Source organism: Tursiops truncatus, chromosome 3 (assembly GCF_011762595.2).
Source record: "Tursiops truncatus isolate mTurTru1 chromosome 3, mTurTru1.mat.Y, whole genome shotgun sequence".
NCBI lineage: Eukaryota > Metazoa > Chordata > Mammalia > Artiodactyla > Delphinidae > Tursiops > Tursiops truncatus.
Genome location: NC_047036.1, coordinates 61,415,169 through 61,433,893, shown reverse-complemented (window position 1 = coordinate 61,433,893; position 18,725 = coordinate 61,415,169). Strand labels below are relative to the sequence as shown.

The window sequence follows — 18,725 nt, the reverse complement described above, 5'->3', positions numbered from 1 at the left end:
AGTTGCAAGGTGAGCAAGGCAAAGACGTACCTTCTAGGCAGAGGGAATACGATATACAAGGTTAAGACATGAAACAAATCTTGGGAACTCTTATTTGGTAGAACTAGAACATAGGGGTGGCTGATGAAATTGGAGATGAAATTGGCTGATGAAATTGGCTAGACCTGCCCAGTATGGTGGCCACTGGCCACATGTAGCTATTTAAATTAATTAAAATTTTAAATGCAGTTCTTTGGTCATACTAACCATATTTCAAGAGCACATTCGGGATGTGCGCTAGTGGCCATCATGTTGGACGTACAGCCACAGAACATTTCCATCATCATAGAAAGTTCTATTGGACAGTGCAGAGCTAGATCATAGAGGACCTTGCGCATTTAATTAAGGAGTTGGACTTTTATCATGTAGGCAATTGTGAGCCTTTGAAGAGTCTTAAGCAAGGGAGTAACATGATCAGATTTGCATTTACAAAAGATTTTCAGATTTTTTTTAGAATCAAACATTTCTATCTAGCGCATAGCTTTTGCTGACAAAGTATAATTAGAAGGGAATTAGGTAGTCTGGGCCCCTTATAATTATTACAGTGGAGAATAAAATAGAGAAAGGATTTAATAAGCACTCTTTTAAGACTTATAACTCAACTGGAGAACTCTCTTGAAAGCTATAGTTATTTTTACATTAGTCTGAAAAAATGTTTCTTTACCTTCCTCTTTTAGTGAAGTTACTGGGTGATTAATGTTAGTGATAATGTTAGGTGATAAAAATTTTCAAAAACTATTACTCAAGATATTTATATTCTTATTTTGTTATAGGATTTGCCATTATGTTTTGAAAGCTAAGACTAACTGCCATGACTTTATAATAACTTGACTAAATCAAGATGTTAAATAGAATTGTCATAGATTTATTAATCAAAGTAATTTGATTAGATTTACTAGCAAAATAAAAATGTTGCTTTTAGTAATATGAATTAAGTTTTCATGCACATTTGCTAATTTTAGCCTTTTCTTATAGTTAACCCAGTGTCCACTCCAGTTGCACGTCCCACCCCAGCTCTTTCTCCAAGCTTGATAGCTGATCTTGAAGGTTTAAACTTGTCAGCTTCTTCATCAGTCATCAGTGTAAGTAATTTTCAAAATACATTAGCTCAGTTTTCAAGTGATGCCATTGCATCTTTTTTATTAAAATGCAAATAATTGAAGTAGATTCTTAGTCTCAAACTGTTCTTCCTCTAACAAGTCTGTTTCAAATCTGGCCTTTTAATTTTGTGAACATTTTTTTATCTTCTTAAAACAATTTTTATTAGAGTATAGTTCATTTAAATGTTGTGTTAGTTTCAGGTGTACAGCAAAGTGAATCAGTTATACATATATCCTTTAATTTGTTCTGTCCAAACCATTATCATCTCAATTTACTTCTCCTTGTTATCCACATTTACTTATCATGTGTACACTTTTCTCTGGTACTGTTATATATCTCTAACATACAAGGGTTCTTTTCCACATTGAATTAGTTTATATACATAGATTCTGCCATAAAAATTGTTGTCTACATTAACAGACTTTCATTCCCATAATTATTCTATTCCTACAACACTGTTCTTCTATCATAGGCTACTAAAAATACCTGACTGTTTTCATTTAAAAATTCAGTATTTAAAAAAAAAAAATTCAGTATTGTATTTCTCTTTACATTATCTTCATACATTTATTTACATGCCTTGGTGTCTCTCAAAAAATTCTTTAATGTTACTTATGGGGTATGACTTGGAGTGAGGCAAGAGGCTTGCCTATCTCAAAATAATGCCAGAACCATCAGCCTGTCATCGTATCTGAAACTGTAATAATCTTTTTTGTGTTAGCATTATATATCCACTGACCTTTCACTCTAAATCAAGCATGTTGCCTAAGATGCATAATCTGTCGATATGCTTGACCTCCTATTAATTTGATGTCGGGAATCTGACAAACTAAGAGATAGAACAGTAAGTTCTGATGGGCACACAGGTAGCTTGACTAGATCTGGTGTATCAGTGGTTCCCAGGGCCGGTAGGGCATTGCAGGGTACATGATTGGTGATCTGAACTGCCCGGGAGCATAGAGCTGCTTCTGCCAGAGGTAAGAAAGAAAAGTACCTAATTCTTGCACAGCGTTACAAAAGATTCCCCCTTCAAAGCAAATGTGATATCAGGGCTGTGCAACGAAATACTCAGAAGAGCTACATGCATTTCTCTTCAGCTTTGGTCAGCTCAGTTAGAAAGTATAGGCAAAAACTCTTAAACTTATAATGTTTTTCAGTTGTAGAAAGTGATTATCTCTTGACTGCTCAGAAATGAGTATGAACAGTATTTGGGATTTTAGTTTGTCCTTCTTGTTGCTAAAAGGAAAAGACACATTGGAAGAGATGGGGGGAAAGCAGTAAAGTCTTTCATTTATTTAAGTAATAAATATTTATTGAGCATTTGTAGTAGCTGTAAAGAGAAAGTGGTAATCAAAAAATCTATAGTGAAGCATAGTTAGTCTTTGAGGGGAAAGGAGGCCCCTAAAACCTTGGGAGACAATAAGGTTTGAATAACTTGGGTTTGATATCAGATGACCAGGATGCAGATCCCTGCTTTGCCACTTACTAGCTTTGTGACCTTGGGCAAATTGGTAAGTAACTTTTCTGCACCTCAGTTTCCTATGAATATAATATCTACCTCACAGGATTCTTGCGAGATTAATGAGATAATAAATGTGAAGCTCTTACAACAGTGACTGGCACGTTGCCATCACTCAATAAATATTAGCTAATATTTTTGGAAGTGATATGATATGTGATAATGGACCCTGAGTAGACTCTTATAGTTTATTAGCTATAAGAAGAATACAGTTGAGATTAGAAAAGCTTGTAGTAAGTTTTCATTCATCACAGAGTAATTGAAGGATTCACCTTTTTATCCTAAAGAAAACATTTATTGGGATGGTCTCTTCAAAGGAAAATAAAAGCACTCTATCCAAAGAGTATGCAAAAAAAGAAATGTCAGAGACTTCCCTGGTGGCACAGTGGTTACGAATCTGCCTGCCCATGCAGGGGACATGGGTTTGAGCCTTGGTCCGGGAAGATCCCACATGCTGCAGAGCAACTAAGCCTGTGCGCCACAACTACTGAGCCTGCGCTGTAGAGCCCACGAGTCACAACTATTGAGCCCACGTGCCACAACTACTGAAGCCTGTGCGCCTAGAGCCCATGCTCCGCAACAAGACAAGCCACTGCAATGAGAAGCCCGCGCACCGCAACGAAGAGTAGCCCCTGCTTGCCACAACTAGAGAAAGCCTGTGCGCAGCAACGAAGACCCAATGCAGCCAAAAATAAATAAATTTATTTAAAAAGAACTGCCAAGTGAAGAGAATCACAACATTCATCCCCAAAAGCTAACAAAATGATCAAACAAGTAGTAGTAATAAGAATGGCAACCAGAAATTCACCAGCAACAGTCAAATAAGGAAACAGTTAGAACTTTAAACAAAGAAAAAAGTGGAACTTTGAAAAGTAGAACCTGTAGAGATAAATTGAATATTCTGGTGCAGAATGTCGTGACTCCTGATCTCACCTCCAGCTCTCAAAATGGTACTTTAAAAAGACGAATCAGGGGCTTCCCTGGTGGCACAGTGGTTGAGAGTCCACCTGCCGATGCAGGGGACACGGGTTCGTGGCCCGGTCCGGGAGGATCCCACATGCCGCGGAGTGGCTGGGCCCGTGGGCCATGGCTGCTGAGCCTGCGCGTCCGGACCCTGTGCTCCACGGCGGGAAAGGCCACAACAGTGAGAGGCCCGCCTACCAAAAGACGAATCAGCCAAATTGTAAGTTTTCTCATTATGTGTACAAATTTAGAAAGAAGTAGACTAAAGACATCAGAGGAAATAAAGAAAAGTCCTCAAAAATTAAAACCCCCAATAATGGTATGGGACCTCAACAAATATAGGGGTCTTTTAGATCCTAAATCAAATTTAGGATCCAAAGATGGGTACATCCACAATTTAAAAATCAACATGTTGCCCTAATTCAATAGAAAGAAGAAATAAAAATAATTTATGGTAAATAGTACATTGATATATAAATACTTGACCATGACTACATTATAAAGGTAGTGAAGTAGTTAAATGACGCTGGTGGCCATAAATGCAAATTGATAGAGGTGTATTATTGTATTAGCAACTCAAATACCATGGGTCATGGTATAACATAATTTTCCAAAACATCAAACAGTTTTTCTGGTAATTATTCCTGGAAAATTGAGTACATTAAAACCATGTAATGACCCAGCCCACCCTGCAAAAAAACTACTTCGTACTGGTATGGAAAGTGTTCTAGGACCAGGTGAACAGGTTTTCACCTCATGAATGTCCAACCAGACATTTGAAAGTTGTGAGGAACGTGGTATAATTTTTATTGGATGAGTCTGCCCTGTTCATTGTAGAGCATCTAGCATCCCTGGCTTTCACCCCATTAAAGCTGGTAGCATACTTTACTGTCTCTTCCCCCAGTCATGTGCCAACTGCAAACATTCAAAGCAGTTTAATATAGCAGTTAAAAGCACAGGCTCTTGAGCCAGACAGCCTGCGTTCAAATCAGAGCTCTGCCACTTTACAAAATGAGAGACCTTGGGTGGGTCATTTTACTTCTTGGTGCCTCAGATTTTTCCATCTGTAAAATAAAAATAATAATGCTACCTATCTCACAGGATTGTTGTTAGTGTTAAATGAATCAACATATATGAAATGCTTATAGCAGTACCTGATACATGTTAAACACTAAGTATTCCCTGATTTTTTTTTTTTTAGAAGACATTGGGAGTAGGAGTTTATTAATTAATTAATTTATTTTTGCTGTGTTGGGTCTTCATTTCTGTGCAAGGGCTTTCTCTAGTTGTGGCAAGCGGGGGCCACTCTTCATCGCGGTGCGCGGGCCTCTCACTATCGCGGCCTCTCGTTGCGGAGCACAGGCTCCAGATGCGCAGGCTTAGTAGTTGTGGTTCACGGGCCTAGTTGCTCTGCGGCATGTGGGATCCTCCGAGACCAGGGCTCGAACCCGTGTCCCCTGCATTAGCAGGCAGATTCTCAACCACTGCGCCACCGGGGAAGCCCTAGAATATTGTATAATCTTTAAGATGTTTTTATTAAATCTTTGAATGAGGTGGGAAAATGTGGTACAAAATTAAGTGGCGAAACAGAATCCAAAATATTATTTATTTTATCTCAATTTTATAAAATTGTATACTCACACTGTGCTCTTAAAATGTAAGGAAAATGAAAGAATAGAAGGAAGTGTGTTATACTGTTAACAAAGGTTTTCTGAGTGATGAGATTATGGATGATTTATATTCTTCTTTATATTTTTCAATATTTTCCAGAGTTTCTCTAGTCAAGGTGTAATATATATATTATCCTAAAAGCAGCCATTTTTTATAGGGTAAGCATGTATATGAATGAGTAGGATTCCTTTTTATTGACATCTAATGTTTAATGTCTGTCTTTCTGAATCAATACTACTAATTATATTGAGCAAGTCATTTGGTTTTCTCAACTCTAAAATGATGGCAAGGTAGACCTCCATGTTTCCTTTTAACCCTAATATTCTGTGAATCTATGGAATTTTGAAGCAGTGAAATTAGTTATGCCGGGATGATTTGAACGTTCATGAAAATAAATAGGTGAAACATTTTTTAGCTTATGTTATGACTTTTGTTTCATAGATGATTTTTATTTATTTCAGTGAGTTATTAAGTTTATTTTCTTTATGTGTTTGGTACAATATGGGTAGGTTTTATTTTTTGAAATTACCGAAATATTTACAGTGAAATCCAAAAAACATTTCCTTTTTCACAGTAAATATTTTTCAAATGAAAAATTTCACTATTCGTTTTTACCCTTTGAATTGTATATTCAGAACACAGAGATTTTTAAAGCATAATTTCTAGTAAATATTATAATCATTGTAAGGAAAGGCCTTATTTTTTCAAACTGTGTGATACAGGTGACGTATAAACACAGTATTTATTTCAGTCTTCCATGAGACTAATTGGCAGTTGGCCTAGAGATGGCCAAAAATAAACATTTTAGTTCTTGCTATAGTGTTTCAGTGAACAAACTGAATTTTTAGTGAATTACTAGTGAATTTTTTTTACTAGATTATTGTTAGGCTAAGAGTTTCTAAATTGTTACATATCAAACCCCAGGAACTCAGAAATAGCAATCCTCAGAATATTAGGCTTCTGGACAGGATGAGAAAAGAAGGGGAGGGAGAAAAGAAGGGGAGGGAGACCAAGTCTGATGCTGGAGAAGTATGTTGGTGACATACTGTCATGAGAAAATTATAGAAATGATTTCTTTTTCATGTGTTGGTACATATAGAAAAGTGGTAATACTTGTAGTGTGCTCTGGGGTAAACAGAGATGCTGCAGGAGATGGAAGGCAACCACCCCAGGAGCTCCAGTCACCACAGGTGCCACCTGACTTTTCTGAGGTTAATGGCAGAGGCAATAGCACAGCATACCTCTAACCCGTCTGTGGTACATTAGTGAGGAAGCACCGACTTAGCTGCCATAATATAACCAATTTGATCCTCATGGATCACAGTCCCTAAGTGGAATTTAACTTAGGAGGCTGTAGGAAGGTTCATTAAGAAAAGCAGTCTTTATAGAGTACAGTGGTAATATATTGAGGAATAGTAAGTAATTCCAAGAACAGTCCATGAAAGAGACACCAGAGTTGCAAAAAGGAAACCCCAATTTAATACACTATGCTACTTGGAGGTAGCCAAACTTGATATTAGGGCAGAGTCCTCCAGACTGATAAATCTGTCCAAGACTACTGAGGCCAACTGCAAGTTTAAGGGTTTCCTAAAACCACCCTCAAGTATGATAATTCACTAGATCAATCACAGAACTCAGGAAAGCACTCTACGTAGGACTGCAGTTTTATTATCGCAGTAGGGCGCAAATTAGAATCAACCAAAGGAAGAGACGGATGGAGGAGATTCTGGTTGGGTTTCATACTCAAAGCTTCGGGGTTACCCTCCTTGCGTCAATCAAAGTTGGTTGTATATACAGGAGTACTGCCAACCAGGGAAGCTCACCAAGCTTAGAGTTTTTATTGAGGCTTTACTAAATAGGCACTGTTGACTGAACTGTTGCCTCATGGTTGAACTCACTCTCCCACCCTCCCCTCCAGGTCAGGCTGATATCAGGGGCCCAGAGCCTCAACGCTGTAATCATACGGTGGGTCTTTCTGGTGTGGCCAGCTTCCATCTTGAGTTATCTGCTTAGCAAAGCTATCTAGGGGCCCCCTAGGAATCTCTGTTGGCATAAACTATCAAGTATGGTCCCCTAGGGGCCCACCGTGAATAATAAAGGCACTCCCATTACTCAGGAGATTCCAAGGCTTTAGAGGTTGCTTCTCAAGAGCTAGAACAACGTCCAGATCTCTCTTTAAGTGAGACCAGATTCCTTACTACACATATGCCAATTAAGTGTTTTATTCATTCAACAAGTGTTTATTCAGGCCAGAATATGAGGAGGTGCCAAAGATATAGTGGTGTACAAGATGGGCTAGGTTCCTGCCCTCAGGGAGTTTCCAGTTGAGTAAGAAAAAAAGAAAAAAGAAAAATTGACTCAAAAGTGTGTAACTACAGTATACTGAGGACTTTCATTTTGTAACATAGTTTTGCCCTTTGGGTATTTCTATAGATACAAGTTGTCATTATTTCTCTGACTCCGTACATAAACACTATTATTTTATATTGGCTAAACTCCACAGTCCCTCTGTACAATAGTAGCTTAAGATCTAGCAGGAGTTAACTTTTGACATTGAACACAGTTTAGAATTTAGATATCTGAACTACTTTTCCTCTAACAAGAAGTAAAAGGATAATTTTGAGTACATGCTGTTCACCTTCTGCTTTCCTTGAATTGGTGCTGTGGAGCATCACTTCATCACTTAATGAAGAAATAAAGCCTCACAATGTCACAGTAAAGACAGTAGCAACAGCAGCATTAAACTGAGGTCTGTGCATGTTATTATGGGTAGCCAGCATGGAATTTTCCTGTGACCAGCGAAAAGATGACACTGTCAGTAAGACCAAAAAGCCACTTAACTAAGGCCCCCCAACCCCTTCAAGGATTTACAGGCTGAAGGTAAGAAGAAGGAAACCCGTATGTAATGCCCTTAGGCAGGCAGAGTGAGGCAAGGTAGAGGCATTTTTTTATACACAAGCCAATTTCACCATCTGATTAGTTCTATGAAGCTTCTCTAAGGAATATAGAAGAATAGCTAGAAAGTAGGCTTATAACTTTTGCTATTGATAAAGACTGGCAACTACTGAAGTTACAACTATCCATGATTAGGAATGAGATCCTGACCCAGTTTGTATTATAGGAAATTAATTGGAAAATCAAGAGTACCTATCAGACCTGCTTTTGGCACAGAGGTTACTTTGTCAGTTTTAAAACAATATGAAGAAAAAACAAACCATAATTCATGATGCAGAACCTGATTTTCTCAGTTTGAAACTTACCAGCATTTGGAATTATTAGGATAATTGCACATCATAGTGACGGACAGTTGTAATCAAATTTGATTTTCATTTCTCCGAAGTGGACTTTTAGGTAGGTCTTTCTCTTTTTTAAAATTGATCTAGGCTAGGGCATTTTAGTTTTGTTTTCCAGTCTGCTTGTCTTCTACTGCCAGAGTGCCAGCTTCCTTCTAGTTTGTCTACAAGGACAGATTGCTTTGAGAGAGTTTTTGTTGAATACAAGTGTTTTACTAAGTCATGTACCAGACATTTCATGAATATGTAGTCTCATTCCCGAAACAAATGATAATATGTCTGTGATAAAGATTGTTTTCTAATATGGTGGAAGAACTATATTTTTTTAATATATATATTTTTTATACTTTAAAAACTTAAGGTGTATTTAAGCCTCAGGCTAAGAGACAAATCCAGCTAAGATCAAATTTCTTTGACTTTAGAGGAGGAAGAAATTATAAGTTAAAATTAAAAATAATTTTGTCATTTTAAATTTGGGAAAAATCCTTTATTTGTTCTGATGAAAATGTCAGTAGTCATGGAACTGTGTTAAAAATAATGAAAAGTCACTGGCCTGGGTCTGCTTAAATTGAAAACATTTTTTAATTAAACTTTGACAGTATTTTGTGCTTCCATCGCCCAGCCATGTCCCACCTTATTCTTTTATTCAGTTCTCTTCTAGGTATGAGTTGCTTTAATTTTTAAATTAACCTTTACGGTATGCCGTACTACTGCTTCATCTTTTTATTTCTGTGCTACTTCAGGGGTCTCATAGTTAGTAACAGACCATGATCATCTCTCCCTTTCCTAGATTATTAAAAGGAGCTACCTTTTTTTTTTTTAGGAGCTACTTTTTAAAAAGACATTGTTATTTTTAATTGCAGGCTTTTTATTATAAAAATATTTTTTATTTGGCTTAAGCAAATATATGCCAGTCTAAGAAATGAATTCTCCACAATGAAAAATCCACTGTATCAGATGATAATTGTAGTTATTAATTAACTAGTAATTATTATGGCAAAAAAAAAAGGTCACCATCAAAAAAAAGAAAATATGTGTATAAATTTGTAAGAAATGGAAGGATTAAAGAGGTGTTGGTAAAGAAGGCCTGGGCCTTTCTTTTTCTCTTCCTTCTATTTTATGGTGAATAGTTCCTGTCCCTTGCTGTGGGTTCCCTCTTCAGAGCTGAGGCAGTTCACTTGAGAATTCTTTCCTAAGATTATGGTTTTTAGCTTTCATTTATTATAATTATATTACTACAATAGGAAATAAGAGGTTTTAAAATACCATTTGTTTAAAGAGGATTTAATCTTTTGTGGCAATTTTATTTTCCACATTCGAAGTTGATTGAACGTTGTGTTACTATCAACTGCCATGTTGCAAATTTCGTTGCTTGTGTTGAATTGTGATATTTGCAGTGAAAAATACTGTTTTTAAGCTTTAAGATATCTTAGATTAAAATGTGCATTGGCCAATCATGTATTAATTATTATTTATTCATACATCAGTCAAGTTAACTTCTGTTACCTCTGTTCCTCTTTAAAACGCTTGCCAGAAATTTTCTGAACATAGGACAAGGCATGGTATGGAGAATTGATTTTCCATTCTATTAAGTATTATTTATTAGTATTTAACCTTTTAACATGAGGAACCTGGCCTAAACATGAAATATATTATTGTAATACTTAGAAAAACTTTGTTTCTCTGCAAAGGAAAAGAAAATGAATTTAGCTTTAGGGCACATGCCAAACTAACACTAAGAAATTAATTTATTACCAGAGAGAGGAGAACATGGAATAAAAATATAGATAAGTACAGTATATGACCCTAATATCAAAGAAAAGTAAAAGCCACTTATCTTAAAATATATCAGACACACTGTTATTCAAATCATTCAGGAATGTAATTACAGACAGCTTTTATAGGCCTATCAATAAAGGGTTATTTCTCTACATTTGCAGCTGTTCCACATTACTGAATATATAAATATCTCCCCCAAATGCTAAATTATTACTGCAGATCTACTATACACTTCTGCTAAAAAAAAAAAATTTTCCAGTAAGTTCTTCTTTAACATGCATAATTTAGGTTAAGAGAGATACCAACCAAATGTAATGTGTGTATCTTGTTTGAATCCTGATTGAAGCAAACCAACTCTGAAAAGACATATATATGATTGTCACGGAAATGTGAATACTGTATTTTACATTAAATTGGGGGAATTTTTTTTCTTTTAGGTATGGTAATAGTATTGTAAGTTTTCTTGACACGTCTTTATCTGCTAGATATACAAACCAAAATATTTACTGATGAAATTAGATCATATCTCGAGTTTCCTTTAAGTAATTCAAAAGTAGAGCAAAAGATTAGATTGAACAGGATTGGACAAATGTTGATAACTTTTTGAAACTTAGTGATGAGCACCTAGTTCTTCTTTATATTATTCTCTGTGCTTTTGTGTACACTTGAAAATATTCAGAGTAAGTTTTTAAAAATACATAATTTTGGAAACTCATTTATTTCTGAAGATTTTGGCATTCATGGTTCACTGAACATGTGCCCTGCCAAAGTTATCTTGTAAATTTAAGCTAGTACATCAAAATTTGAGTTCTGTTCAGGTTGTCATCTGTGAAATTAGAAGACTGTAATAGATTGTTTCTAAGGTCCCTCAGTTCTAGCTCTTTAGAGGTCTATGGGGAATAAAGTGGGAGACGGCAAGTGACTTTAGTCAACATCAGCATTAGCGCAGGGGAAAGGTGCCTTATCTTTTTTATTAAAACATATTAATATGAGAAAACTTAGACTCTGGGTCCCTGGAAGATAGGACAGGGCCTTTTTATTGGCCTTTCTGTTTCCAGTGCTTGATACGTAATAGGTGCTCATCAAAAGTGTATTAAATGAATGAGATTAATCTTTACTGTTTTCCAGCTTCATTATTATATTGTAGAATCCATTCCCACTGATGTCAGTTTAAAGGACTGTATTGATAATCTGTTAGTTTATTATTCCTATCAAGCACCTATCTAAAAAGTAGTTGTGATCCTTACATATTTCTTTTATTATAGCATGTAACACTTAAGGCTAAAATGGAGAATAAGTTATTGTTTTAAATTGTTTGACTAAATATATCTTAATAACCCATTCTTTTTTTTTTTTTTTTTTTTTTTTTTTTGCGGTACACGGGCCTCTCACTGTTGTGGCCTCTCCCGTTGCGGAGCACAGGCTCCGGACGCGCAGGCTCCGGACGCGCAGGCTCAGCAACCATGGCTCACGGGCCCAGCCGCTCCGTGGCACGTGGGATCTTCCTGGACTGGGGCACGAACCCGTATCCCCTGCATTGGCAGGCGGACTCTCAACCACTGCGCCACCAGGGAAGCCCTAACCCATTCTTTATATTTCTTATATGCTCTCAATTTGGCTAAAAATACAGCATGGTAAACTGAGAAACTGAAATTGTCATTTTTATTTTATTTTCCCATCGATAAAGCAGATCTCCTAAAAATTTAAAGCACATCTTTCTAAGGTAACATTTACCTCCTCACATCTTTAGCAGCTATCAGACATGACATGGGACATATTCATTGACCCTAAAAATTTTCATCAGAGTCATGCACTGAAAGGGGGCAGCCCCAGCCAGACAAGAGGCTCATTTCAATTTTAACGGCTGTAATTAAAGGTTAATTCACTGAGTCAGGATTAACGAGGAAAGTACAAATGATAGGCAAGCAGCTGCCTTTATAATACAAGATTAGAACAATGCAATTACAATAAGAATTAGAAAAAAATCAACTTCCAGAAGGGATCTTTTAATAAACGAATTAAATTGTGATCTCTAAACATGAATATATATATATATGATAATATTTCGTAAGGAATCATATAAATTGACATTGTATATCTAAGTATATTATATCAAATGTAGAAACAATGCTTAATAGTAAAAACTTTTTCATTATAGGTAAATTACCAAAAATATGCGTGCATACGTATCTACATATGATGTTTTTAAATGGCAAAAGTTTTTCCCTACTTCAGACTCATTTTTTGATATCCGGTTATCTTTACCTGCATCATAATTGATCCTTCCCTCGCTCTGCCCCACTTCCAGCAAGTACTTCTTATGTTTATACTTTAAATCTATTCTTAAAGAGCCCATTCCAAAATTCCTTTTCATTTAGTGGCAGTGAGAAAGTTGACATGTGTTATTTTCAGGTGCATTATGCTTACATATTTTATAATTCTTCTTACAATTTAAGCTCAGTGCTATATTTTATTTTATACAGATACTATTTTTAGTGTGATGTACCCTCTAATCTCAGGACATTGATCCAAAGCTTTTATATGTGTTGTATATTGTTAGAAAGCTATCAGACTACTTACTGTGTTAAACATCCTTACATGAAAGTCCCTTGCATAGTGATTGGCACATAGTAGGGTCGCAGCACATTTTATCATTTTCATCTGTTTTTGTATTATTAATTGAAGCAATAGACATTTTTTTAATTAGTAGGATCCTTATTAGTTCTGTCAAATATTTATCATCCATCACAGGATTCAAAGAGAAGGAAAATAATTGTCCATCATAAATGCAGGCTGTGGAAAATTGTTCCTCAAAAACTGGTTCCATAAATGGAGTTTACGTTTTGTCAGTGGCTCTTGAGCTGATTTTGTATAATAAATCTGTATGCTGGAGTAAATCTGGGTATTGATGCCTAGAAGCTAACAATTCAGTAACATCATTCCTGAAAAAAATATATAGTTCTATTTGAAGATTTTGTAGCCTGTGATATGCAAAACTATAAGCACTGTACTGCTATTACCATGAAAGTGAGTTGTAAGTATAATGTAGATTTACCTGATAAAATTATCTCCTTTTTTATTTTTTTAAATTAAAAAAGAATTTTATTAAGCTGCTGACAAGTGCTGGAGAATTTGCTTTATTGTATACACTGTGAAAAACCTGAGGAAAACTGATGTGTTTCACTGGTATTTAGATTAACCCACACATTGTATTTGGAGTGGGACAGTATGCTGTTTTGAACAATATTTTGACATTAAGAACTCCACAAAATAGTATTTAAGCCCCCTTTGGCATGAGCAGTTGATAACTTTTCATTCATAATTAGCTCATAGAGAACCGAGAGACATTTCAGGGAAATTGAACTGTCAGTGGGTAGAAACAAGCATTTGACCTCATCACATTGAGTGGGGCCCATCATAATTTGTTCATTTGGTGCCCATCAGCCCAGCCTCATCTCTCATACGGCACCTCACTGACCTTCCCTCTCCAATTCCGCTCAGTTCAGCTTTAATTATGACGCTGCAGACCTGAAGAAATATTGCAGCTTGCTCTCAAAAACCCTGAACTGCCACTCACCAAAAGATTGGTTTTTAACAGGTAATAAATGCCCAGAGGAAATGGTGCTATGTCCACACAGAGAACAGTGGCTTCTTTTGAGATTTTCTGGCTCTCAATTGTGTCACTGTTGCCTAGTGAAATTTTTATTTCCAACACAGTAAGCTTGTGACTGAACATGAGTTATTTAATTTAGGTAAACTTACCCATCCACAGAAGAAATTCTTAGTTACTTGGTTATCCAGTGAATTCACTAAGCCCATCACCTATTGAAGGTTGAGAAACAACTTTAGGTTGTTTAGGTAAAGTACTATTTTTTTTAGAATGCTGCATTTTTACTTTTATTTTAATTAATAATTATTTTTTGAGATGTTGACCATCCTACCTCTTCTAGCAGTACAATTAATTGTAATTCATCCAATAATTTGGCAGAAGGAATCCTGCTAACAATCTTGCCTCTGCCAGCAAAACAAAAAGATAAAGTTTAAAACAAGCATTCATGTTGCCTACCATCCTCCTCCTCCTCACTCCATGCACCCCCATGACAGTAGTTTTGCAAAGCAAGTTAATAGCAAACAGTGACTACATAAGAGGAAAATGTAAACCTTAGAAAATTATAAAATTTAACTACTGTTTTCAAATCATGTCTCTAAAGATTTCATTGCAAATAGAAATATCGAAAACTGTAGTTCCATCCTGTGTATCCTTGTAGTGAATGTTAAACTGTCAGCAGGATTTTCAGGTCATTTGACAAAAAGGATACAGGTGCAGTAGCTAGCAGTGAAGGTGACTGCTAGTTTCATCAATCACTTTGCCTTTCTTTAAGTTGATACATAATGGACCCCTTCAATCAGCTTCCTTGTTCTTTGTCACTTGTTTGGAAAGAAGAAAAAAAAAGGAATGGTGGAAAGGCTGGACTCTACAGTCAAGGTTAGGAAATGAATTGTTAGTTATTTACTCAGGGTACAGAGGATGTCAGTGTGAAAGGGGGCTGGCCCTTCATAAAACGTCAAGTTTGTCATTGGGTGATAATACACAGTGTGAAGATACATACAGGCCTTGTGCAGTGGCAGTGCTACTCAAAGTAGTGATTCTAAATATGAATTTGAGATTAAGATATTGCTTTGTGACAGAGACATGTTTTGTGCCAGAAAATGTTCAAATACCTGTCTGTTTTACTTCTGGGGATTACATGAAACAACTTAGTCACAAAAGCAAATTTTAGGTGGACTGTAAACACATGTCAGCCACTGTCAATTTAGTCTTATACCTTCTATAATATTTAATTTGAATCAGAAATTTTCCCAAGGGTTTTGGAAAGAAAAAAGGAATTTGAAGTTTTACGTAGCTTCTATTTGCTAAAACGCATAGAGGTACCACCCAACAAGTTTGAATGCCTTGCTAATTTTAAACACTCAGGGGAGAAATAGAAGAGTTTAAAGGAAACTCTCAGAAAGTAGTGTCTGACTTCTTTTAACTGTTTCTTCCTTAGAAAACAGTACCTTTTAATTAATTTTTAAAAGAACGTTACACATCTGGAGAAGGTTATCAATTCACCAGTCTTTCAATAAATGGCTGGAGGGAATCATAGCGTATATCTTTTTTTGATACTTGACCAGATTGTATGTATTCTGAAATTCACCAATATGCTTTTCAGAGTATATTTTTATAGATATGTGGCTCAATACTTATTTCAAAGCTCTCAACCAAAAAGTGCTATTATATATCAAGTGGCAGTGAAATGATCTGAGCAGGTGTTAGATTAAACATAAAAATTACATATCATAGTTATATGAAATTTCTCAGTTCTCTCAGATCTCCAAGAATAGTTTGGATAGAATAGTTAATGTAGGTTAAAGTTCTTCACATTCTTTGCAGACTCCATATCTATGGGTAGTGCTAGTTCTCTTTTGCTTCTAGTAAAAAGCTTTGGAGGTTATGGTTTTTTTAGTGAAAGCTTTTTTTAACCTGAACATTCTATTAATAAACATGAAGGGAATGTCTTCCATATTCAGAACATTATGGTATGAGCGGCAGCAAATTAAAAAAGTAAGCCATGGTTACAGTTTTGAAAACATCTTACAGCCTTTTGGAAACAGAGACCATAAACGAGTACAGTAGAGCTTCCATGGAGGTTTATAGTCCTTGACAGAGGAAATTACTAATGCTGCCGAATCTTCAGAGAAGAATCCTTTTATCTTGGATGGTAATACTGAATGCCTTCTGTAAAATAATTGACAGATGTGAAATTTCCACCAAGAAACATTTTGCCATTCTACATACATTTCTGTCAAGCCAACACAGACTGAATTGAGTTTGTTCTGAGCAGTATTTGCTTATATCTCTGGTGGTTTCGTTTTTCTCATGTAGACCTGGTTGCATAAGCACCCACTGGTACATCTGCATTATTTATCCCAGGAGTTATGATGTTAACTTTTAGGTGAGTGCTTGTAAAATGGTTAAGAATTCAGATTCAGAGACTCAGTATAACCTTTTTAAAAATCTGACTTTTTTATTGTGCTTGTTTCAGAAAAAGATGGTGCTGGAAAAAACTGTAACATTCAGGATTATTACTCATGTAATACCTACCCTCTCCTTCTCTTGCCTAGATGTTTCATTGTCCTAAACTTGTTCTGCCCCACCCAAACGCTCCAGTATTTTTCTTGGTTCCTTCATTTTCCCCCATGGAAACTTGTCTGTCTTGGGTCTCATCACCCAAGTGTCTGGCTACTATAATCCCCTTTCGGCTTGTATGGAATTCATACAAAATGTTTCTTGTGTGTGTGTGTGTGTGTGTGTGTGTGTGTGTGTGTGTGTGTGTGTGTGTGTGTGTGTGTGTGTGTGTGTGTGTGTGTGTGTGTGTGTGTGTGTGTGTGTGGGGTACGCGGGCCTCTAACTGCTGTAGCCTCTCCCGTTGCAGAGCAGAGGCCCCGGACTTGCAGGCTCGGCGGCCATGGCTCATGGGCCCAGCCGCTCCATGGCACGTGGGATCTTCCCGGACCAGGGCATGAACCGGCGTCCCCTGCATCAGCAGGAGGACTCTAAACCACTGCGCCACCAGGGAAGCCCCAAAATGTTTTTTGTATGCATATTTTATCAGAAAAACTAATACATACTAAGGGTTAAGATGTAGTCTTAGGTAATATGCAGCGCATTAAATTGGAGCCTTTGGAAGACAGTTCATCTTTTATTTTTTTCATTGGTTCTCAGTACCTGTCTGTTAACCAAATGGATCAAAGCCAACTTAGTGTGTTCATTAAAAATAAAGGAAGTATTAGGGGAGGGGAATTTTTTATAAACCAGTCTTCCAAATGATTCTGACAAGTAACTATCCAGTATGAAAGCCACTCAAATTATTAGTGTCTATGCTATTTAGAGCTTAAGTCCAATGAGAAAATACTATACAGAAAGCAGAATTGTTGATGCCTCTCATCACAGATCAGCCATTGAAAGATATATGCAAATAAACATTATACCATAGACTCCACAGATGGGTTTTACAACACAAGAATTCAGAACAGTAGTTTGCAACTAGACATTATAATTACTTTTATTAGCTCCCTGTTACTGCTACATTACCACACATTTGGTGGCTTATAACGATGCAAATTTATTATCTTACAGTTCTGGAGGTCAAAGTCCAAAATGAGTCTTACTATCTAAAATCAATGTGTCAGCACAGCTGTGTTTTTTTCTAGAGGCTCTAGGGGAAAATCTTTTTTCTTGCCTTTTCCAACTTTTAGAGGCTGCCCACATTCCTTGGCTCAAAGCCAGCAATGACTAAGTTGTCCATACACTGCATCACTATGACACTGACTCTCCTGCCTCCCTCTTTCATTTATGGGATCTGTACAATTACATTGGCCCACACAGACAATCCAGGAAAATCTCATCTCAAACTCAGCTGTTTAACAATTTTAATTCCCCCCTGCCATGCATCATTACATATTTATAGATTCTGTGGGTAGGACTTAGACACTTTTGGGGATCCATTATTCTGTATACCACCTCATGTATAGAACCTGTACATGAAGAAGAAGATGAGTCAGCTATTTATACCTCACCTGTCAAATTGTAGAAGAGAGGAAGGGTAGGACCGTGGCGTTATGGAGGTCATTCTGATGCAGAGCCAGAGTGCAGCACCACATATAAGCATGTACTCTTGGGTCTTGATATTGATGACACCATGGTAATCACTATTCCTAGAATTCAAAGCTGTCTAACCAAGAAGTTCTTATTTGTGGCAGTTTTACTTAACTCTGGTCAGACCACTCAAATTAAGAGAAATTTGAAATTTTCAGATCAGTCATATTAAATTTTGTATCTGTACCTTTCTATTGCTGTCTTTTTGATGCTTCAAGTCAATTTTATTTCAAACTTTTGCCAATTTTCATTTATTAGAATCAATTATACTAGCATTTCTCAGTGAAACATTGATTTATCTCAGTAGATAATGGAAAATGTGTCAAATGACATGACTTCTTATGCAGATTTTTAAATATTTTAAAACGTAAAAGTATTTATTATCACATAATTATAGGCACAAATAACTAACTCACTTGTGCTATTAAGGCAACAGAGAATTCAAAAGTTATTTATATTTTTAAAAAATCATGCAAAAACATGCAAAAAAATTATTGTCCAGACTTAGCACTTTGCTGTTTACATGGTGCATAAGAATAAAGTTAAGTAATCATGTTGAATGCATAAAGTTAAATAATATTATGAAAATTAAATTATAGGGAATGTAAAAATGGAACGTAACTAACATCATTATGGGCTAGAGTTGGTCAGGTACAGTAGA

The 18,725-nt window shown here is 36.2% G+C and overlaps 1 protein-coding gene across 6 annotated transcripts in view; it reads left to right on the top strand.

Moving 5' to 3' along the window:
* Window positions 1–18,725, top strand: part of AP3B1 (adaptor related protein complex 3 subunit beta 1) — a 274,518-nt gene that overhangs the window by 199,466 nt on the left and 56,327 nt on the right. For 5 of the 6 annotated variants that reach the window (XM_073802233.1, XM_073802229.1, XM_019929790.3 and 2 more), the window contains one exon: window positions 1,015–1,121. In XM_073802233.1, coding sequence (XP_073658334.1) covers window positions 1,015–1,121 — 107 coding nt within the window. Of the gene's footprint in view, window positions 1–1,014; window positions 1,122–11,787; window positions 12,013–18,725 lie in introns of those variants that run through there. The other variant, XM_073802234.1, reaches the window with a different exon arrangement.